Source organism: Bombina bombina, chromosome 2 (assembly GCF_027579735.1).
Source record: "Bombina bombina isolate aBomBom1 chromosome 2, aBomBom1.pri, whole genome shotgun sequence".
Taxonomy (NCBI): domain Eukaryota; kingdom Metazoa; phylum Chordata; class Amphibia; order Anura; family Bombinatoridae; genus Bombina; species Bombina bombina.
Window position 1 is genome coordinate 935,941,027 of NC_069500.1, and position 24,981 is coordinate 935,966,007.

The window sequence follows — 24,981 nt, forward strand, 5'->3', positions numbered from 1 at the left end:
GTGGCGCTTCCTTTCGGATTAGCCACTGCTCCAAGGATTTTCACAAAGGTACTAGGGTCCCTTCTAGCTGTGCTAAGACCAAGGGGCATTGCTGTAGTACCTTACTTGGACGACATTCTGATTCAAGCGTCGTCCCTTCCTCAAGCAAAGGCTCACACGGACATTGTCCTGGCCTTTCTCAGATCTCACGGATGGAAAGTGAACGTGGAAAAGAGTTCTCTATCTCCGTCAACAAGGGTTCCCTTCTTGGGAACAATAATAGACTCCTTAGAAATGAGGATTTTTCTGACAGAGGCCAGAAAAACAAAACTTCTAGACTCTTGTCGGATACTTCATTCCGTTCCTCTTCCTTCCATAGCTCAGTGCATGGAAGTGATCGGGTTGATGGTAGCGGCAATGGACATAGTTCCTTTTGCACGCATTCATCTAAGACCATTACAACTGTGCATGCTCAGTCAGTGGAATGGGGACTATACAGACTTGTCTCCGAAGATACAAGTAAATCAGAGGACCAGAGACTCACTCCGTTGGTGGCTGTCCCTGGACAACCTGTCACGAGGGATGACATTCCGCAGACCAGAGTGGGTCATTGTCACGACCGACGCCAGTCTGATGGGCTGGGGCGCGGTCTGGGGTTCCCTGAAAGCTCAGGGTCTTTGGTCTCGGGAAGAATCTCTTCTACCGATAAATATTCTGGAACTGAGAGCGATATTCAATGCTCTCAAGGCTTGGCCTCAGCTAGCGAGGGCCAAGTTCATACGGTTTCAATCAGACAACATGACAACTGTTGCGTACATCAACCATCAGGGGGGAACAAGGAGTTCCCTGGCGATGGAAGAAGTGACCAAAATCATTCTATGGGCGGAGTCTCACTCCTGCCACCTGTCTGCTATCCACATCCCAGGAGTGGAAAATTGGGAAGCGGATTTTCTGAGTCGTCAGACATTGCATTTGGGGGAGTGGGAACTCCATCCGGAAATCTTTGCCCAAGTCACTCAGCTGTGGGGCATTCCAGACATGGATCTGATGGCCTCTCGTCAGAACTTCAAAGTTCCTTGCTACGGGTCCAGATCCAGGGATCCCAAGGCGGCTCTAGTGGATGCACTAGTAGCACCTTGGACCTTCAAACTAGCTTAGGTGTTCCCGCCGTTTCCTCTCATCCCCAGGCTGGTAGCCAGGATCAATCAGGAGAGGGCGTCGGTGATCTTGATAGCTCCTGCGTGGCCACGCAGGACTTGGTATGCAGATCTGGTGAATATGTCATCGGCTCCACCTTGGAAGCTACCTTTGAGACGAGACCTTCTTGTTCAGGGTCCGTTCGAACATCCGAATCTGGTTTCACTCCAGCTGACTGCTTGGAGATTGAACGCTTGATCTTATCGAAGCGAGGGTTCTCAGATTCTGTTATCGATACTCTTGTTCAGGCCAGAAAGCCTGTGACTAGAAAGATTTACCACAAAATTTGGAAAAAATATATCTGTTGGTGTGAATCTAAAGGATTCCCTTGGGACAAGGTTAAGATTCCTAGGATTCTATCCTTCCTTCAAGAAGGATTGGAAAAAGGATTATCTGCAAGTTCCCTGAAGGGACAGATTTCTGCCTTGTCTGTGTTACTTCACAAAAAGCTGGCCGCTGTGCCAGATGTTCAAGCCTTTGTTCAGGCTCTGGTTAGAATTAAGCCTGTTTACAAACCTTTGACTCCTCCTTGGAGTCTCAATTTAGTTCTTTCAGTTCTTCAGGGGGTTCCGTTTGAACCCTTGCATTCCGTTGATATTAAGTTATTATCTTGGAAAGTTTTGTTTTTAGTTGCAATTTCTTCTGCTAGAAGAGTTTCAGAATTATCTGCTCTGCAGTCTTCTCCTCCTTATCTGGTGTTCCATGCAGATAAGGTGGTTTTACGTACTAAACCTGGTTTTCTTCCAAAAGTTGTTTCTAACAAAAACATTAACCAGGAGATTATCGTACCTTCTCTGTGTCCGAAACCAGTTTCAAAGAAGGAACGTTTGTTGCACAATTTGGATGTTGTTCGCGCTCTAAAATTCTATTTAGATGCTACAAAGGATTTTAGACAAACATCTTCCTTGTTTGTTGTTTATTCCGGTAAAAGGAGAGGTCAAAAAGCAACTTCTACCTCTCTCTCTTTTTGGATTAAAAGCATCATCAGATTGGCTTACGAGACTGCCGGACGGCAGCCTCCCGAAAGAATCACAGCTCATTCCACTAGGGCTGTGGCTTCCACATGGGCCTTCAAGAACGAGGCTTCTGTTGATCAGATATGTAGGGCAGCGACTTGGTCTTCACTGCACACTTTTACCAAATTTTACAAGTTTGATACTTTTGCTTCTTCTGAGGCTATTTTTGGGAGAAAGGTTTTGCAAGCCGTGGTGCCTTCCATTTAGGTGACCTGATTTGCTCCCTCCCTTCATCCGTGTCCTAAAGCTTTGGTATTGGTTCCCACAAGTAAGGATGACGCCGTGGACCGGACACACCTATGTTGGAGAAAACAGAATTTATGTTTACCTGATAAATTACTTTCTCCAACGGTGTGTCCGGTCCACGGCCCGCCCTGGTTTTTTTAATCAGGTCTGATAATTTATTTTCTTTAACTACAGTCACCACGGTACCATATGGTTTCTCCTATGCAAATATTCCTCCTTAACGTCGGTCGAATGACTGGGGTAGGCGGAGCCTAGGAGGGATCATGTGACCAGCTTTGCTGGGCTCTTTGCCATTTCCTGTTGGGGAAGAGAATATCCCACAAGTAAGGATGACGCCGTGGACCGGACACACCGTTGGAGAAAGTAATTTATCAGGTAAACATAAATTCTGTTTTTTTTAAATAAGTTTAATATATATCCCAGCAGTTTCAGAAGCTGTTGGACTGTCCTGGTTTGAGATATAAACAAAATTCAGCTCTTTTCGGAGCCAGATTCCTTCTTGTAAAAAGTACAACACACTAAGATCTGTGCAAATATATATTTTTATATATAGAATTCCCTGTGTATAGTTGGTTACCTGCTGTTTGAACTATGGAAAATAGTAGTAAAGAAACCACATTCATGTCCTTCTATATGGCTATTGTATTGGTCCTGGGAGCATTCATTTGTGTGCCTAGTGTAGTGCATTTCCTGTTTATGCATTGAAGACTCTCCTATTTTTTTAATATGAGATTTTAAAACCTTCCTCTTTTTAATAGAAGAGTTTCTACTCTTTGATAAAATGGTTGTATAACATTTGTGAAGAACAGGGGCAAAACTACAGGTGGTGCAGAGGTCGCAATTGCAACTGGGCCCCCAAGGGTGGGGGCCCAGCTTCAAAAAAAATTTTTGATTTTTTTTTTTTTACAATAAAAAACGTTGACCTGCCACTGCCTGCACTGATATCATGTGAGTGTGACTTGATGCTTCACTAGTGTCTCTGACTACAGGGGTTAGTGTTTCTGTTACCCATTGGTGTTTGTGTGTGTGTGTATTTATGCATGTATGTGTGTGTGTATTTATGCATGTATGTGTGTGTGTGTATATGTTTGTGGAACCAGCAAATTTCAGACCTTGTTACTACAGCATGGGGGGTTGGGGGGTAAACAGTGTTAGTCTATACAGTACGGGGGGGCTGGACCATGTCTCAGACTACTGTGGTCACTTTATAAAGTACTGGGGCGGGTAGGGTCAGGCCAGCCATCTCACCGGCAGATTACAGACTGTGTCACTGACTCACTATATACAGTACTGGGGGGGTTAAACAGTGTCACTATATACAGTAATAGGGCGTCAGACCATCTCACAGACTGTGGGCACAGGGTACCTCCTTTTGCAGACATGTAATCTGATTCACAAAAATATATGTATCAAATTCCCTTTTTGTTGGGGGGGGCCTTCTTAGATTCTTGCACCTGGGCGCTGTGGTTTCTAGTTACGCCTCTGGTGAAGAAGATTTAAAATAGACACATTTTAAAAGACTACTAATCCCTATATAGTACTGAAACGGACATGGGACACCCTGCATTGAGTAGTTGCATATAATATGTATTATTATGTGTATAGCTGTATTATTATGTATAGGGGAGATAAGGTTTAGCTGTATTTTTCTTAAAATTGATCTTATAGCTTTTCCATTTTGATTAGAAGAAATGTTGTACTTCTTTTAGGTAGATAGTGATTTTTGAACATCATCCACTATTGTCAGTGTTCTTTTCCAGTGATTACAATCTTTATGTGCTTCTGCCGTTAAGACATGAAGCCCAATATTTTTCCTCTATGATCCAGACAGAGCACACAATTTTAAACAGCTTTCCAATTTACTAAGTTATATTAAAACGTTAGCTTCATACTCTTGATATCCTTTGTTGAAAGAGCTGTAATGTTCTGGGAGCTAGCTGAACACATCGGGTGAGCTAAGTACAAGAGGCATGTGCAGCCACCAATCAGAAGCGAGCTCCCAACAGTGATTGCTGCTCCTGTGGTTACAAGGGTATGCTTCTCAATAAAGGATAACAAGACAACAAAGCAAATTTAATAATATTAGTACATTTAAAAGTATTTTAAAATTGCATGATCTATCTAAATCGTGAAAATTTAATTTTGATTTTACATTCCTTTTTAATGTTCCTCAAGCTGGAAATATTTACTTCCCAAAAGCAACACAAAATCCTTATTTGACTCATTATTCTGATTATAAACCAAATTACCAGAATTGGCAACAAACAAAATGGCAATTTGTAGGTTTATCGAGAACATCATAGGTTCATGCCCGTATGTTCATTGATTCCCTTTAATACTTTGTAGTGATACTAGTCGATGTCATGCATGTTGTAAAACCATGAAGGTGTATGTTTCTCTAAAGGGATTTAAGGATGGACATTATCAGTCCACTGTGCATTTGTCTTTCTTTTGTTATAGATTAAGCTATTTTTTTTAGTGCAGAAGTACTTGGTATTAATTTGTAACTTTAATTGACTAAGTAAGTAGTGGTTGTATCTGTTTTGATGACGTTGCTTCAAAATGTCATTCAATATGATGGGGGTAATATCAGTGCGTTTTGATCATCTTTATAACCAGTGTTCCATTCTTAAAGTGATGGTAAAATGTACCACTCTATTCTTAGTGAGTGTGCCAATCAATACGCTATGTATTTTTTTTAATTGTGCGCTATGATGATAAAAAAAATTTTTTTATATGTTGATGTTTTTATTATTCCCTACTCCCTCTGGCCTTCCCTTCTCTTTATTTGTAGTGTGGTGATTTATAACGGGGTCCCACCCGCTCTGTACGTAATTGGCAGTGTGCGCTCCACATTGTACTGCCCCTGCAATATTTCCAGCGTTAGCAATACAGCTATACAAGTAAAAAGTGAATTGGAACTCTTGTTCTGATTCGCTGTTTACTTGTATTGCTGTTACGTAAAAGGGGGCTTCATTAGTGTGGAAAGAGTGCATCCAAAGGACCTCAACATTGCACATGTGGGATACAAATAAGGATGCCCCACATAGAAAACTGTGAGCCTTATGGCTAAGCCGTTGATTGGGGGACAGTAAGAAACATCACCTGAAGAAGAAAAAAATCTACATATGGTGGGGTTCTTAAAAATATTGTTGCACAATAAGTAAAAAGATGATAGGCCTCTTTAAAAATAAAATAAAAATTAGGAATTGACTGTTTAAATGCCACTTTTAGATAATACTTGGAAATCACTTATAACTTTCTGGGGGTGCTTGTTAACAATTCAAAAAGTGTTTATCAAGTCCTTTTAGTTGTGGAGTTTTATAAGTGAAAATGGCCCTGTAAATATGTCAAGTACTGAGAATTTCAATTGTGATCTCAGCCTAATAGGACTGGCTCATGTTAAGATTACAGCTATTTCTTCCCATATCGATAATGGAAAAAACATCATCAATAAAAATTGCAGATTATGATTGGGTTAACATTTAAAAGGGCTCATCTGCAAATTTTTAACATTGTGATAATTATAAAATTATAGATTGGGATCAACCCCACAATTAGTGCATTTTATTGTTAAACTAATTGCTGTCAAATTAAAACATTTGACTTATCCCACTTTTTGTTCTTCTTTCTTTCTTTTTTTTTTGTAAACCAAAACAAAAGTAGACTGTGTATATTCTTCTTCATGGCAAAAACACTGGGAAGCTGCTAAATGACTCACTTTAGTCATTAGCACATTACATCTATAAATATTCAGCTAGTCGTTTAAGGATAAACAATGCAAATGAAATGCAACTGCTTAGAGAAATAAACTGATTTCAGTGTGGTTAAAGGACCAGTAAACACAGTAGATTTGCATAATCAACAAATGCAAGATAACAAGACAATACAATAGCATTTTCTCTGAATTTCAAATGAGTAGTAGATTTTTTTCTAACACATTTCAAAGTTATGTATATTTCCACTCCCCCTGTACCATGTGATAGCAATCAGCCAATCACAAATGCATATACGTATAGTCTGTGAGTTCTTGCACATGCTCAGTAGGAGCTGGTGACTCAAAAAGTGTAAATATAAAAGACTGTGCACATTTCTTTTTAATGGAAGTAAATTGGAAAGTTGTTTAAAATTACATGCTGTATCTGAATCATGAAAATTTAATAAAACCTGAGTGTCCCTTTAATATTTCCCTATATGTGCCAGTATTTTAATAGAGCTACGTTATTAGTGCCAAGACTTCCACACAAGTTGTAACCGAGCTGTTGCTTTTTCATTCCTAAACAAAGCAATAACACCTGTTTTTGTTCCTGCAGACATGCTTACCATGCCGTCTCCTCGTCCGCTCTGATCCCCCCTAAAAACATTGCTGATATGAAACATACCGGAACATCTTCTCTTGCAACTTCTGATGCAATCGTAATACATCCTGGAGCCATGCTATCTATGCTTGACCTTTTGGCGTCAGTTGACTCGGACAGCCAGCCAGAAGTAAGTCTTTTGCAGCATTTTTTTTATTTTTTATTATATTTGCCTACAGTTAAAGGGATAGTAAACCCCAAAATGTTCTTTTATGATTCAGATAGAACATACAATTTTAAACATCTTTCCAATTTAATTCTCTTATCAAATTTTCTTCATTCTCTTGTTATCCATTGCTGAAGGGACAGCATTGCACTACTTGACAGGAAGCTGAAAATATCTATTTAGCCAATCACAAGAGAGAAATGTGTGCAGGCACCAATTAGCAACAGCTCTCACTAGTGTAGGATATGTGCGTTTTAATTTTTAAACAAGGGATACCAAGAGAACGAATCACATTTGAAAATAGAAGTGAATTTAAAAGTGTTTTAAAATGACATGCTCTATCTAAATCATGCAAGTTTAATTGTGATTTTCCTATCCCTTTAAGCAGTTTATTTAAAGGAGTATGAAACCCAATCATTTTCTTTCACAATACACACAGAGCATTCAATTTTAAACACCTTTCAAAGTTCTATTATTTTTCAGTATTCTTTGTTGAAAAGCATACATAGGTAGGTTTAGGAGCTGGAAGCTAGTTGCTGATTGGTGGCTGCACATATTTGCCTCTTGTCATTAGCTTAACTTATGCGTTCAAATAGCTTCCATTAGTGTATTGCTGCTACTTCAACAAATGATACCAAGGAAATTAAAACTACATTGATAAAAGAAAAAAATTGGAAAGTTGCTTGAAAAATGTATGAATTGTGAAAGAAAATATTTTGGGTTTGATGTTCCTTTAATTTAGTTTCCTTTTAATTTTTGCACATAACTGCACTAGTCTGTGAATGGCTGCATCTGACAAGCTTCTTTTGTAAATGTTTTACGTTTTTGTCAGAGGGGTTCACTATGGTTTGCGTATACGGTCTTTTTTTAGATATAAAGGTTAAGCAACAGGAGTTTTGAATGCTCAAAATGTAATGACTGTAAAATTATGCTGTCTCTTAGTATTTTTTTTTCCTTGTAGCTCTATTGGTCATTTCAATATTCTTTTAATGTTCTCTGCCTCGCGCTATGAAATTTAAAGTGACGGTAAACTCTCCATTTTTTAAAAACAGATCCGGAATGTTAGTAATATTTTAGATGAAGTTTTATTCATCATTTATAATGAAGTTGCGCTATAGCTCACTTTTTAATATAGATATCAAATTCAAATACCCCACGCTCCTCCGCCCACTTTAAAAGTCAATTTTTCTTTTAACTGTTCTCCAATCAGCGCTCTCCCCTTTGGGCACCTTTTGTTGTAGCTAGAGCACTGATTGGACAACAATTAAAACCTTTAGCTCACTGAAAAAAAATGACTTTTGAAGTGGGCAGCGGTGCGCAGGGTATTTGAATTTCATATCTATATTAAAAAGTAAGTTATAGCATATCTTCATTACATATAATGAGTGAAACGCCATTTAAAATATCACCAACATTCCGTATCTGTTTTTATAAACAGGAGAGTTTACCATCACTTTAAGTTTAAAAATTAAAGTAACATTGAAGTAAATATTAAACTTTCATCATTCATATTTATCATATTTTTTTTTAAACTAGGAAAATTACTTCCTATATTAAATTTGTATGTGCACACTTTCCGAAATCACCAGCTCACCTTCCGCATTCACAAGTGTTCACCGTATATACATATATGAGTCTGTGACTGACAGATGGCTGTAACATGATACACGGACAGGATATTGAAAGGAAAGTTTAAAACTTGTCAGAAAAAAATCTGCTGCTTTGAAATTCCAAGTTTAAATTGTATTGCATTGTCTTTGTATTATGAAATTGTTGATTATACAGCTCTACTGTATTCAAGAGCATGCATAAAGTAAAAACCATTAAAGGACCAGTCGATACAATATATTTGCATAATCAACAATTGCATGATAAAAAGATAACGCAATAGCACTTAGTCTGAACTTCAAATGAGTAGTAGATACATACTATCTGAATCATGAAAGTTTAATTTTGACTTGAGTGTCCCTTTAAATGTAAATGTTAGAAACTGCTATAGAGGCTGTCAAGAAAAGGGGACATTTAGACACATGTGGTGGGATTGTCCAGGAGTCCAATCACTTTGGACTTTCAGACTTGATAGGGAACCTACTTGATGAGAAAGTAACTCTCACAATATCACAAGCACTGCTACACGACAAGGTGAGACCATTTAATATAGTAATTAACAAGTTTATCAAAATCCTCTGCACATGCTTGAGAATATGTGTTGCCAGATACTGGAAAGAGGGGACGTCCTCATGGCAGGAAGTGGTAGAGAAAATTACAGACACCTACACCATGTTGGAGTTAGCAGCCTGGACACAGGGTCAGCCTGAGCAGTTTCAGAAGGTCTGGTTCTATTGGATGCTAAGGAAAGAGTTGTAGCAACATGAGGAAGATTTGGTATGACAGAACAAATTAGGGAGACTGTAGGTTACCTTTATGGAGATGATTAGGAACTTCTGATGTAGTAATTCTTGTATAACGCAACTTAAGAAACATGATAGAAATCACATAAATATATAAATTCCCACCTTGGTAAAAGAACGTTCGGCGCTGCCTGGAGGGGGGGGGGAGGGTGGTCAGTTTATTGGGGATAGGGTAGAAGTTTCGGTTACTCTTCTACACTAACATATGTACAGGGTGGATGGTGTATTGTTAAAATATAAAGGTGATCGAGGTCACTAGTGTCATTATGCTCCTCTGACAATGTATTTTGAAATGGTTTATATATAATATTGGATAAGAATTGCCACCTGTACAACTAAGCTATGATGTTTAAATATGTTGTTCAAAATCAATAAAAATTATTTCAACTAAATGTAAATGTTAGTGGCTTTTTAGTTGGCTGGGTCTCTCCAAAATCCTCTATTATCCGTATGATAATTCTGCCTTACACTTTGTCTTTGCAGCATGCACTTGACCTTCAGCTGGCAATTGCAAATATTTTACAATCATTGGTGCATACAGAAAGAAACCAACAGATTATGTGTGAAGCAGGTCTTCATGCACGGTTGCTGCATAGATGTAGCGCAGCTCTAGCAGATGAAGATCACTCATTACACCCTCCTCTTCAGAGAATGTTTGAAAGACTTGCTTCTCAAGCATTGGAGCCCATGGTGCTGAGGTTTGTGGCAATATGTATTCAAATCTGAGCTTTTAATTGTGATATGAGAATATAGATTCATCAGATGGTAAAAGTCCATGAGTCATCATCAGAATTCCCCTCCTGACCTCTAGGAGGAGAATTCCCACATGTGATGACTTATGGACTCTAACCATCATGAAAGAAATGTGTTTATCAGGTGAGTATAAATTTTGTTTTTCGTTTGCACTAGTATTATGCTTCATATTTGAATTTGTGCACAAGTGTGTATGGTCAGTAGCTTTGTAATTGTAAAAAAGAATAGTAAATCTGCAATGTATTTTAAAAATTGCATCATATACCTATATACAGTTTATTTCTTCTGTTATGTGTGATCAGTCCACGGGTCATCATTACTTCTGGGATATAACTCCTCCCCAACAGGAAATGCAAGAGGATTCACCCAGCAGAGCTGCATATAGCTCCTCCCCTCTACGTCAGTCCCAGTCATTCTCTTGCACCCAACGACTAGATAGGATGTGTGAGAGGACTATGGTGATTATACTTAGTTTTTATGACTTCAATCAAAAGTTTGTTATTTTAAAATAGCACCGGAGCGTGTTATTACTTCTCTGGCAGAGTTTGAGGAAGAATCTGACAGAGATTTTTTACTATGATTTTAACCGGAGTCGTTAAGATCATATTGCTGTTCTCGACCATCTGAGGGAGGTAAAGGCTTCAGATCAGGGGACAGCGGGCAGATGAATCTGCATTGAGGTATGTGGCAGTTTTTATTTTCTGAATGGAATTGATGAGAAAAGCCTGCCATACCGTTAAAATGACATGTATGTATACACTTCAGTATTCTGGGGATGGTATTTCACCGGAACTACTGTGTTAAAGGTCACTAATCCTTTTAATAACTATTCTCATGTTAAACGTTTTTGCTGGAATGTAGAATCGTTTACATTGCTGAGGTACTGTGTGAATAAATATTTGGGCATTATTTTCCACTTGGCAGTTTTTTGCTTTAATTGTGACAGTTTCGTTTCTCTTCACTGCTGTGTGGGAGAGGGAGGGGCCGTTTTTGGCGCTCTTTGCTACGCATCAAAAAATTCCAGTCAGCTACTTTTATATTTCCTGCATGATCCGGTTCATCTCTGACAGATCTCAGGGGTCTTCAAACTTCTTTGAAGGGAGGTAAATTCTCTCAGCAGAGCTGTGAGAATTCTTATAGTGACTGTGTATAAAAAACGTTGTTTTGTTTTCTTATGTACAAATTTAATTAGTGTTGTTTTTTACTAATGGGAACAAACCTTTGCTAAAAGTTGTGTTGTTTTAAAGTTTGATGCAATAACTGTTTTTCAGTTCATTATTTCAACTGTCATTTAATCGTTAGTACCTCTTTGAGGCACAGTGCGTTTTTTTGCTAAATAAGATTATAACCAAGTTGTAAGTTTTTTTGCTAGTGTGTTAAACATGTCTGACTCAGAGGAAGATATCTGTGTCATTTGTTCCAATGCCAAGGTGGAGCCCAATAGAAATTTATGTACTAACTGTATTGATGCTACTTTAAATAAAAGTCAATCTGTACAATGTGAACAAATTTCACCAAACAGCGAGGGGAGAGTTATGCCGACTAACTCGCCTCACGCGACAGTACCTGCATCTCCCGCCCGGGAGGTGCGTGATATTTTGGCGCCTAGTACATCTGGGCGGCCATTACAGATAACATTACAAGATATGGCTACTGTTATGACTGAAGTTTTGTCTAAATTACCTGAACTAAGAGGCAAGCGTGATCACTCTGGGGTGAGAACAGAGTGCGCTGACAATGCTAGGGCCATGTCTGATACTGCGTCACAGCTCGCAGAGCATGAGGACGGAGAGCTTCATTCTGTGGGTGACGGTTCTGATCCAAACAGATTGGACTCAGATATTTCAAATTTTAAATTTAAATTGGAGAACCTCCGTGTACTACTAGGGGAGGTCTTAGCAGCTCTCAACGATTGTAACACTGTTGCAATACCAGAGAAACTGTGTAGGTTGGATAAATACTTTGCGGTACCGGCGAGTACTGACGTTTTTCCTATACCTAAGAGACTAACTGAAATTGTTACTAAGGAGTGGGATAGACCCGGTGTGCCGTTCTCACCCCCTCCAATATTTAGAAAGATGTTTCCAATAGACGCCACCACTCGGGACTTATGGCAAACGGTCCCCAAGGTGGAGGGAGCAGTTTCTACTTTAGCTAAGCGTACCACTATCCCGGTGGAGGATAGCTGTGCTTTCTCAGATCCAATGGATAAAAAATTAGAGGGTTACCTTAAGAAAATGTTTGTTCAATAAGGTTTTATATTACAACCCCTTGCATGTATCGCGCCGATTACGGCTGCGGCAGCATTTTGGATTGAGTCGCTTGAGGAGAACCTTAGTTCCTCTACGCTAGACGACATTACGGACAGGCTTAGAGTCCTTAAACTAGCTAATTCTTTCATTTCGGAGGCCGTAGTACATTTAACCAAACTTACGGCTAAGAACTCAGGATTCGCCATACAGGCACGCAGGGCACTGTGGCTAAAATCCTGGTCAGCTGATGTTACTTCTAAGTCCAAATTACTTAATATACCTTTCAAGGGGCAGTCCTTATTCGGGCCCGGTTTGAAAGAAATTATCGCTGACATTACGGGAGGTAAGGGCCACGCCCTACCTCAAGACAAGGCCAAAGCTAAGGCTAGACAGTCTAATTTTCGTCCCTTTCGGAATTTCAAAACAGGAGCAGCATCAACCTCCACTGCACCAAAACAGGAAGGAGCTGTTGCTCGTTACAGGCAAGGCTGGAAGCCTAACCAGTCCTGGAACAAAAGCAAGCAGGCCAGGAAACCTGCTGCTGCCCCAAAGACAGCATGAACCGAGAGCCCCCGATCCGGGACCGGATCTAGTAGGGGGCAGACTCTCTCTCTTCGCCCAGGCCTGGGCAAGAGATGTTCAGGATCCCTGGGCACTAGAGATCATATCTCAGGGATACCTTCTAGACTTCAAATTATCTCCCCCAAGAGGGAGATTTCATCTGTCAAGGTTGTCAACAAACCAGATAAAGAAAGAAGCGTTTCTACGCTGCGTACAAGATCTGTTAACAATGGGAGTGATCCATCCGGTTCCGTGGTCGGAACAAGGACAAGGGTTCTACTCAAACCTGTTTGTGGTTCCCAAAAAAGAGGGAACTTTCAGGCCAATCTTAGATTTAAAGACTCTAAACAAATTCCTAAGAGTTCCATCGTTCAAAATGGAAACTATTCGGACAATCTTACCCATGATCCAAGAGGGTCAGTACATGACCACAGTGGATTTAAAGGATGCTTACCTTCACATACCGATCCACAAAGATCATCACCGGTATCTAAGGTTTGCCTTCTTAGACAGGCACTACCAGTTTGTAGCTCTTCCATTCGGATTGGCTACGGCTCCAAGAATCTTCACAAAGGTTCTGGGTGCCCTTCTAGCGGTACTAAGACCGCGAGGGATTTCGGTAGCTCCGTACCTAGACGACATTCTAATACAAGCTTCAAGCTTTCAAACTGCCAAGTCTCATACAGAGTTAGTTCTGGCATTTCTAAGGTCGCATGGATGGAAAGTGAACGAAAAGAAGAGTTCTCTCTTTCCTCTCACAAGAGTTCCATTCTTGGGGACTCTTATAGATTCTGTAGAAATGAAGATTTACCTGACAGAAGACAGGTTAACAAAACTTCAAAATGCATGCCGCGTCCTTCATTCCATTCAACACCCGTCAGTAGCTCAATGCATGGAGGTGATCGGCTTAATGGTAGCGGCAATGGACATAGTACCTTTTGCACGCCTACACCTCAGACCGCTGCAATTATGCATGCTAAGTCAGTGGAATGGGGATTACTCAGATTTGTCCCCTACTCTGAATCTGAATCAAGAGACCAGAAATTCTCTTCTATGGTGGCTTCATCGGCCACACCTGTCCAGGGGGATGCCATTCAGCAGGCCAGACTGGACAATTGTAACAACAGACGCCAGCCTACTAGGTTGGGGCGCTGTCTGGAATTCTCTGAAGGCTCAGGGACTATGGAATCAGGAGGAGAGTCTCCTTCCAATAAACATTCTGGAATTGAGAGCAGTTCTCAATGCCCTTCTGGCTTGGCCCCAGTTAATAACTCGGGGGTTCATCAGGTTTCAGTCGGACAACATCACGACTGTAGCTTACATCAACCATCAGGGAGGGACAAGAAGCTCCCTAGCAATGATGGAAGTATCAAAGATAATTCGCTGGGCAGAGTCTCACTCTTGCCACCTGTCAGCAATCCACATCCCGGGAGTGGAGAACTGGGAGGCGGATTTCTTGAGTCGCCAGACTCTTCATCCGGGGGAGTGGGAACTTCATCCGGAGGTCTTTGCCCAAATACTTCGACGTTGGGGCAAACCAGAGATAGATCTCATGGCGTCTCGCCAGAACGCCAAACTTCCTCGCTACGGGTCCAGATCCAGGGATCCGGGAGCAGTTCTGATAGATGCTTTGACAGCACCTTGGAACTTCAGGATGGCTTATGTGTTTCCACCCTTCCCGCTGCTTCCTCGATTGATTGCCAAAATCAAACAGGAGAGAGCATCAGTAATTCTAATAGCACCTGCTTGGCCACGCAGGACTTGGTATGCAGATCTAGTGGACATGTCATCCTGTCCGCCTTGGTCTCTACCTCTAAGACAGGACCTTCTGATACAGGGTCCATTCAAACATCAAAATCTAACTTCTCTGAAGCTGACTGCTTGGAAATTGAACGCTTGATTTTATCAAAACGTGGTTTTTCTGAGTCGGTTATTGATACCCTGATTCAGGCTAGGAAGCCTGTTACCAGAAGGATTTACCATAAAATATGGCGGAAATACCTATACTGGGGCGAATCCAAAGGTTACTCCTGGAGTAAGGTTAGGATCGCTAGGATATTGTCTTTTCTACAAGAAGGTTTAGAAAAGGGTTTATCAGCTAGTTCATTAAAGGGACAGATTTCAGCTCTGTCCATCTTGTTACACAGACGTCTGTCAGAAAATCCAGACGTCCAGTCCTTTTGTCAGGCTTTAGCTAGGATCAAGCCTGTGTTTAAAGCTGTTGCTCCACCATGGAGTTTAAACTTAGTTCTTAACGTTTTACAGGGTGTTCCGTTTGAACCCCTTCATTCCATTGATATAAAAATGTTATCTTGGAAAGTTCTGTTTTTATTGGCTATTTCCTCGGCTCGAAGAGTCTCTGAGTTATCAGCCTTACATTGTGATTCCCCTTATCTGATTTTTCACTCAGACAAGGTAGTTCTGCGTACTAAACCTGGGTTCTTACCTAAGGTAGTCACTAACAGGAACATCAATCAAGAGATTGTTGTCCCATCCTTGTGTCCAAATCCTTCTTCAAAGAAGGAACGTCTTTTACACAATCTGGATGTAGTTCGTGCCCTCAAGTTCTACTTGCAGGCAACTAAGGATTTTCGCCAAACTTCTTCCTTGTTTGTCGTTTACTCTGGACAGAGGAGAGGTCAAAAAGCTTCTGCTACCTCTCTCTCTTTTTGGCTTCGTAGCATAATACGTTTAGCCTATGAGACTGCTGGACAGCAGCCTCCTGAAAGAATTACAGCTCACTCCACTAGAGCTGTGGCTTCCACTTGGGCCTTTAAGAATGAGGCCTCTGTTGAACAGATTTGCAAGGCTGCAACTTGGTCTTCGCTTCATACTTTTTCCAAATTTTACAAATTTGACACTTTTGCTTCTTCGGAGGCTATTTTTGGGAGAAAGGTTCTTCAGGCAGTGGTTCCTTCTGTATAATGAGCCTGCCTATCCCTCCCGTCATCCGTGTACTTTTGCTTTGGTATTGGTATCCCAGAAGTAATGATGACCCGTGGACTGATCACACACAACAGAAGAAAACATAATTTATGCTTACCTGATAAATTCCTTTCTTCTGTTGTGTGATCAGTCCACGGCCCGCCCTGTTTTAAGGCAGGTAAATATCTTTTAAATTATACTCCAGTCACCACTTCACCCTTGGTTACTCCTTTCTCGTTGATTCTTGGTCGAATGACTGGGACTGACGTAGAGGGGAGGAGCTATATGCAGCTCTGCTGGGTGAATCCTCTTGCATTTCCTGTTGGGGAGGAGTTATATCCCAGAAGTAATGATGACCCGTGGACTGATCACACAACAGAAGAAAGGAATTTATCAGGTAAGCATAAATTATGTTTTCCTGCTTTTTTAAAAATATTAAGCTACACAGGTCAGTAAACGTTTTCTGTAAAGGGACAGAGAGTAAATAGTTTAAGCTTTGCAACTCAAAAGGTAAAAACAAGGATGTTATGTGGGTAATTCGATAACAAGAAAGAAAAATAATTTCCACTGTGTTTTTGTTGATGAAATAAAAATATATATGAGAAACAAATGAGCACCTTTCTTTTTCTGATCACTGTTTAAAGTGATGGTAAACTCTCCCCTTTTTAAAGTCAGATCCGGAATGTTAGTGATATTTTAGATGGAGTTTAATTCATCTTTTGTAGGGATGCACCGAAATGAAAATTCTGGACCGAAATAGATACCGAAAATTCAGGATGCCCCTGGCGGAAAACCGAAACAAAACCGAAATTATTTTTTTATTTTTTTTTAACTACAGTGTGTGTGTGTAGCTGAGAGAGCTTGTAGGCGGGAAAGCTCCAACAAATGGGCGTGGTCACTTGTACCGTAGGGCGTGATTTGCAGTGAAACTGGTGGAGCTCTACAAAGGGAGAGCGTGGTTGTAGCCAGACAACAATACGAGGTGGACATGTGTTTTGTTTTTGGGTGTAGTTATCCATGCGATAGGCGTGGCTGCACCTGATCGTCTCTCAACGTATCTCCGCCTAGTTCCTGGTTTGGGTCTCACACTGACCCGTCAGATTATATGTCCAGAGCAAAAAATGGAGTCTGCCTGTCACCTATGACCAGGACCACTGGACTTAGCTACGACCTTATGTGCAAGGTGGTTATAGAAAGTTACTGTGCTTTTTTCTTCTGTTAAGTGTGATCAGTCCACGGGTCATCATTACTTCTGGGATATTACTCCTCCCCAACAGGAAGTGCAAGAGGATTCACCCAGCAGAGCTGCATATAGCTCCTCCCCTCTACGTCACCCCCAGTCATTCTCTTGCACCCAACGACTAGATAGGATGTGTGAGAGGACTATGGTGATTTTATTTAGTTTTATTTCTTCAATCAAAAGTTTGTTATTTTTTAATAGCACCGGAGTGTGTTATTCCTTCTCTGGTAGAATTTGAAGAAGAATCTACCAGAGTTTTTACTATGATTTTAGCCGGAGTTGTTAAGATAATATTGCTGTTTCTCGGCCATCTGAGGAGAGGTAAACTTCAGATCAGGGGACAGCGGGCAGTTTAATCTGCAAAGAGGTATGTAGCAGTTTTTATTTTCTGACAATGGAATTGATGAGAAAATCCTGCCATACCGACATAATATCATGTATGTATATTTTACATTTGAGTATTCTGGGGAATGGTACTTCACTGGAATTACACTGTGTATATAAACTTTAGCCTATTTGGCTTTTTACAAATTTATGTTAAACGTTTTTGCTGGAATGTAAAATCGTTTTCATTTTCTGAGGTACTGGGTGAATAAAATGTTTGGGCACTATTTTTCCACTTGGCAGTTGCTTGATCTAATTATGACAGTTTACTGATCTCTCTCACTGTTGTGTGTGAGGGGGAGGGACCTTTTTTTGGCGCTTTTGCTACGCATCAAAAATTTCAGTCAGAAGCTCATTGTTTTTTCCTGCATGTTCCGGTTTATCTCTACAGAACTCAGGGGTCTTCAAAGCTTGTTTGAGGGAAGTAATCTAACAGAGCTGTGAGATTGTAGTTGACTGTGATAAAAAACGTTTATTCTTTAACTTTTTTATGCCATCAGGGTTAGTTATTCTTTGCTAATGGGAACAAGCCTTTGCTAAAATTGTGTTTTGTTTTACAAAGTTTATTGATTTCAACTGTTATATATCTTTCAGTGCTTCTTAAGCACAGTACGTTTTTTCATTGTATTTTACTTGAATAATATTTCCAAGTTGCAAGTTTATTTGCTAGTGTGTTAAACATGTCTGATTCAGAGGATGAGACCTGTACTATTTGTGCTAACGCCAAAGTGGAGCCCAATAGAAATTTATGTACTAACTGTATTGATGCTACTTTAAATAAAAGTCAATCTGTACAAATTGAACAAATTTCACCAAACAACGAGGGGAGAGTTATGCCGACTAACTCGCCTCACGTGACAGTACCTGCATCTCCCGCTCGGGAGGTGCGCGATATGGTGGCGCCCAGTACATCTGGGCGGCCATTACAAATAACATTACAAGATATGGCTACTGTTATGACTGAGGTTTTGGCTAAATTACCAGAACTAAGAGGCAAGCGTGATCACTCTGGGGTGAGAACAGAGTGCGCTGATAATGCTAGGGCCATGTCAGATACTGCGTCACAACTTGCAGAACATGAAGACGGAGAGCTTCATTCTGCGGCTGACGGTTCTGATCCAAACAGATTGGATTCAGATATTTCAAATTTTAAATTTAAGCTGGAAAACCTCCGTGTATTACTAGGGGAGGTGTTAGCGGCTCTGAATGATTGTAACACAGTTGCAATACCAGAGAAAATGTGTAGGTTGGATAAATATTTTGCTGTACCAACAAGTACTGACGTTTTTCCTATACCTAAGAGACTAACTGAAATTATTACTAAGGAGTGGGATAGACCCGGTGTGCCGTTCTCACCCCCTCCGATATTTAGAAAGATGTTTCCAATAGACACCACCACACGGGACTTATGGCAAACGGTCCCTAAGGTGGAGGGAGCAGTTTCTACTTTAGCTAAGCGTACCACTATCCCGGTAGAGGATAGCTGTGCCTTTTCAGATCCAATGGATAAAAAGTTAGAGGGTTACCTTAAGAAAATGTTTGTTCAACAAGGTTTTATATTGCAACCCCTTGCATGCATTGCGCCGGTCACGGCTGCAGCGGCATTCTGGATTGAGTCTCTGGAAGAGAACCTTAGTTCAGCTACGCTGGACGACATTTCGGACAGGCTTAGAATACTTAAGCTAGCTAATTCATTCATTTCGGAAGCCGTAGTACATTTAACTAAACTTACGGCTAAGAATTCCGGATTCGCCATTCAGGCGCGCAGAGCACTGTGGCTAAAATCCTGGTCAGCTGATGTAACTTCTAAGTCCAAATTACTTAATATACCTTTCAAAGGGCAGACCTTATTTGGGCCCGGTTTGAAAGAAATTATCGCTGACATTACAGGAGGTAAGGGCCACGCCCTGCCTCAAGACAAAGCCAAACCTAAGGCTAGACAGTCTAATTTTCGTTCCTTTCGGAATTTCAAAGCACGAGCAGCATCAACTTCCACTGCTCCAAAACAAGAAGGATCTGGTGCTCGCTACAGACAAGGCTGGAGACCTAACCAGTCCTGGAACAAGGGCAAGCAGGCCAGGAAACCTGCTGCTGCCACTAAAACAGCATGAATTGAGGGCCCCCGATCCGGGATCGGATCTAGTGGGGGGCAGACTTTCTCTCTTCGCCCAGGCTTGGGCAAGAGATGTCCAGGATCCCTGGGCGCTAGAGATAATATCTCAGGGATACCTTCTGGACTTCAAATACTCTCCTCCAAGAGAGAGATTTCATCTGTCAAGGTTGTCAACAAACCAAACAAAGAAAGAAGCGTTTCTACGCTGCATACAAGAACTATTGTTAATGGGAGTAATCCATCCAGTTCCACGGTCGGAACAGGGACAAGGGTTTTACTCAAATCTGTTTGTGGTTCCCAAAAAAGAGGGAACTTTCAGACCAATCCTGGATTTAAAGATCCTAAACAAATTCCTAAGAGTTCCATCATTCAAAATGGAGACTATTCGGACAATTTTACCCATGATCCAAGAAGGTCAGTACATGACCACAGTGGATTTAAAGGATGCTTACCTTCACATACCGATTCACAAAGATCATTACCGGTATCTAAGGTTTGCCTTTCTAGACAGGCATTACCAGTTTGTAGCTCTTCCATTCGGATTGGCTACAGCTCCAAGAATCTTCACAAAGGTTCTAGGTGCTCTTCTGGCGGTACTAAGACCGCGGGGAATTTCGGTAGCTCCGTACCTAGACGACATTCTGATACAAGCTTCAAGCTTTCAAACTGCCAAGTCTCATACAGAGTTAGTACTGGCTTTTCTAAGGTCACATGGATGGAAGGTGAACGAAAAGAAAAGTTCACTCGTCCCACTCACAAGAGTTCCCTTCCTGGGGACTCTTATAGATTCTGTAGAAATGAAGATTTACCTGACAGAGGACAGGTTAACAAGACTTCAAAGTGCTTGCCGCACCCTTCATTCCATTCAACACCCGTCAGTGGCTCAATGCATGGAGGTAATCGGCTTAATGGTAGCGGCAATGGACATAGTGCCATTTGCTCGCTTACACCTCAGACCACTGCAACTATGCATGCTAAGTCAGTGGAATGGGGATTACTCAGACTTGTCCCCTTCTCTGAATCTGGATCAAGAGACCAGAAATTCTCTTCTATGGTGGCTTTCTCGGCCACATCTGTCCAGGGGGATGCCATTCAGCAGACCAGACTGGACAATTGTAACAACAGACGCCAGCCTTCTAGGTTGGGGTGCCGTCTGGAATTCTCTGAAGGCTCAGGGACAATGGAGTCAGGAGGAGAGTCTCCTGCCAATAAACATTCTGGAATTGAGAGCAGTTCTCAATGCCCTCCTGGCTTGGCCCCAGTTGACAACTCGGGGGTTCATCAGGTTTCAGTCGGACAACATCACGACTGTAGCTTACATCAACCATCAGGGAGGGACAAGAAGCTCCCTAGCGATGATGGAAGTATCAAAGATAATTCGCTGGGCAGAGTCTCACTCTTGCCACCTGTCAGCAATCCACATCCCGGGAGTGGAGAACTGGGAGGCGGATTTCTTAAGTCGTCAGACTTTTCATCCGGGGGAGTGGGAACTTCATCCGGAGGTCTTTGCCCAAATACTTCGACGTTGGGGCAAACCAGAGATAGATCTCATGGCGTCTCGACAGAACGCCAAGCTTCCTCGTTACGGGTCCAGATCCAGGGATCCAGGAGCAGTCCTAATAGATGCCCTGACAGCACCTTGGGACTTCAGGATGGCTTATGTGTTTCCACCCTTCCCGATGCTTCCTCGATTGATTGCCAGAATCAAACAGGAGAGAGCATCAGTGATTCTAATAGCACCTGCATGGCCACGCAGGACTTGGTATGCAGACCTGGTGGACATGTCATCCTGTCCACCTTGGTCTCTACCTCTGAAACAGGACCTCCTGATACAGGGTCCTTTCAAACATCAAAATCTAACTTCTCTGAAGCTGACTGCTTGGAAATTGAACGTTTGATTTTATCAAGACGTGGGTTTTCTGAGTCAGTTATTGACACCTTAATACAGGCTAGGAAGTCTGTTACCAGAAAGATTTACCATAAGATATGGCGTAAATACCTATATTGGTGTGAATCCAAAGGTTACTCTTGGAGTAAGGTTAGGATTCCTAGGATATTGTCTTTTCTACAAGAAGGTTTAGAAAAGGGTTTATCTGCTAGTTCATTAAAGGGACAGATCTCAGCTCTGTCTATTCTGTTACACAAACGTCTGTCAGAAGTGCCAGACGTTCAGGCTTTTTGTCAGGCTTTGGCGAGGATTAAGCCTGTGTTTAAAACTGTTGCTCCGCCATGGAGTTTAAACCTTGTTCTTAACGTTTTACAGGGCGTTCCGTTTGAACCCCTCCATTCCATTTATATAAAGTTGTTATCTTGGAAAGTTCTATTTTTAATGGCTATTTCCTCGGCTCGAAGAGTCTCTGAGTTATCAGCCTTACATTGTGATTCTCCTTATTTGATTTTTCATTCGGATAAGGTAGTTCTGCGTACTAAACCTGGGTTCTTACCTAAGGTAGTCACTAACAGGAATATCAATCAAGAGATTGTTGTTCCTTCTTTGTGTCCAAATCCTTCTTCGAAGAAGGAACGTCTACTACACAATCTGGACGTAGTTCGTGCCCTAAAATTTTACTTACAGGCAACTAAGGAATTTCGACAAACGTCTTCTCTGTTTGTCGTGTACTCTGGTCAGAGGAGAGGTCAAAAGGCTTCTACCTCTCTTTCCTTTTGGCTTCGTAGCATAATACGTTTAGCTTATGAGACTGCTGGACAGCAGCCTCCTGAAAGAATTACAGCTCATTCTACTAGAGCTGTGGCTTCCACTTGGGCCTTCAAGAATGAGGCCTCTGTTGAACAGATTTGCAAGGCTGCAACTTGGTCTTCGCTTCATACTTTTTCCAAATTTTACAAATTTGACACTTTTGCTTCCTCGGAGGCTATTTTTGGGAGAAAGGTTCTTCAGGCAGTGGTTCCTTCTGTATAAAGAGCCTGCCTATCCCTCCCGTCATCAGTGTACTTTTGCTTTGGTATTGGTATCCCAGAAGTAATGATGACCCGTGGACTGATCACACTTAACAGAAGAAAACATAATTTATGCTTACCTGATAAATTCCTTTCTTCTGTAGTGTGATCAGTCCACAGCCCGCCCTGTTTTTAAGGCAGGTAATTATTTTTTAAATTATACTCCAGTCACCACTACACCCTTGGTTTCTCCTTTCTCGTTGGTCCTTGGTCGAATGACTGGGGGTGACGTAGAGGGGAGGAGCTATATGCAGCTCTGCTGGGTGAATCCTCTTGCACTTCCTGTTGGGGAGGAGTAATATCCCAGAAGTAATGATGACCGTGGACTGATCACACTACAGAAGAAAGGAATTTATCAGGTAAGCATAAATTATGTTTTTGTATACACTGTCTGGTGGGTGCTAATTTGTACCAACCGTGTGCGGGCTTGGGGCTTATGCATATATAGTGTGCACGCATATTTGCCTCAGACGAATAGAATGTCTATGCACAAGAGGCTGATTTATGAGCACTGTATATAAGGCTTATACATATTCACTGTGTGTGCGCTTAGGGCTGTGTATGATAATATCAAGTGTTTATAAACATGTTACTTATCCTCCTTTGAATACTGTAATCAGAACTTTGGTTTCCTTCTAAAAAAAAAAAAAAAAAAAAAAAAGGGCACTGCTGGTTTCAGATATCATCATGTCATGGTACTTATGTGTGTGCTCTGTGTACCATGCCAGTGCTGTGCTGCTCACCTTATGCTAAAGGATAGACATGTAACTCAATAGAACAGGGGAGGGCTGTACATTTTTAGCCATTTTGGTCCTCTTTGGAATTGCACTTTTTCGGCGGCCCAAATTTTGGTGCATCGCTAGTATTATTCTTTATTTAGTTCTGTGTAACAGAATCAGATTTAGCCATTTTTTTTTTTTTTACCAATTATCAAAATAAAGTATAGTGCTAGAAAACTATTATTGTATGCAAAACAGTAAGTCAAGTAATGAACTCAAACAGCAGCTCTAAGCTGGCATCACATTTGAAATATGCTACACAATAATTTTACCGAAAATAAAAGGCAAATAAAATAAATAATAAAAATGCAATTTTCGGACGAAACTTTCTGTGGCCGAAATTTCTGTGCATCCCTAATCATTTGTAATGAACATGCGCTATAGTTTGCTTTTTAATGTAGATATGAAATTCCAATTCCCAGTGATCCGCTGTCCACTTCAAAAGTCAATTTTTCTGTGAGCTAATGGTTTGAATTGTTCAACCAGCACTCTCCCCATATGGCACTTTTGTTGTAGCTAGATCACTGAAAGCTAGCGGTTTTAGTATAGACAACGGAAAGCTATGGCGGACTTGTATCAAGGAAAGCCTTCAATATTCCCCCCCTGGTGATCTTGTAGTCAGTGTGTGCATCACTGTATGTAACTGACTTTCTTTAATTTGGAGCAGATAGAAAGCACAGTATAATAATATTGCTCATTAGTTTGAGGCCTCAAAGGCTTGCTGCTAAACCTCTGTCTACCATATATGGGGCTTCTTTAAAAAAAAAAAATGGCAACCACTGAGGGAGATTTTTTTCTTATATATATATATATATATATATATATATATATATATATATATATATATATATATACACACACACCTGGATACAGCAACCCAGCAGTTTCAAATATATTAACAATGCTAATATATCCTATATTTATGACTGGAGTGATGTCCCATACATTGTTGAAATGTTCTCCAGATAATGGCAAAAATTTTTTTTACTGATCTATCTAAAATTACACAGATTTAGTGTCTTCTAGACAATAATAGATTTGTTATTAACTGCCTAGTCTGGCTTTAATGCAAAACATCATATATATTGTATTGTCCGTGTGCTGAATATGCAACTATCATATATATTGAAAAATGTCTAGATATACTAGATCACACTGTTAGGATCAAAGAGACCAAATTGGTGTACATAATGCTTCTTTATTGCACTGCAGATCCATGAGCAGCTGAGTTTCTTTCTGATTTGAGGGGGCCCAAAAGTGTCCCCTTTATATGTAGTAGAATCTTATTATATAGTACTATAAAAATACGGAGTTTTAGTTCTGTTTCTGTGAGCCAATCTGTGACGTTAGATATGGTGTTGTCTGCATTTACCAGTCTGTTTTTATGTGATACGATTTGTACCTCTTTATATCTGGTTATCTCCACATTTTACTATTGTTCATTTATGGAAAATTATTTTTTTTTTTAAATCAGGCTTCTCTCTTTAATAGCATTCTCAGATAACTGATGCCCAAACTTTTATTTGTATATATGAAGGATACTCAATTTAACCCTTTATATTTGTTTATGATTACATAAAAGTTGTTTAAATTTAGTTCAAAACAAGCTACAGTATGTAAATTATGTAAGCCTTCTGCAGTAT

General features: G+C 40.7%; 1 protein-coding gene across 5 annotated transcripts in view; it reads left to right on the plus strand.

Moving 5' to 3' along the window:
• The window catches only part of WDFY3 (WD repeat and FYVE domain containing 3), an 840,855-nt gene that overhangs the window by 460,715 nt on the left and 355,159 nt on the right, over positions 1–24,981 (plus strand). For all 5 annotated transcript variants that reach the window (XM_053703393.1, XM_053703396.1, XM_053703395.1 and 2 more), the window contains 2 exons: positions 6,752–6,926; positions 9,857–10,071. In XM_053703393.1, coding sequence (XP_053559368.1) covers positions 6,752–6,926; positions 9,857–10,071 — 390 coding nt within the window. The remainder of the gene's footprint in view (positions 1–6,751; positions 6,927–9,856; positions 10,072–24,981) is intronic.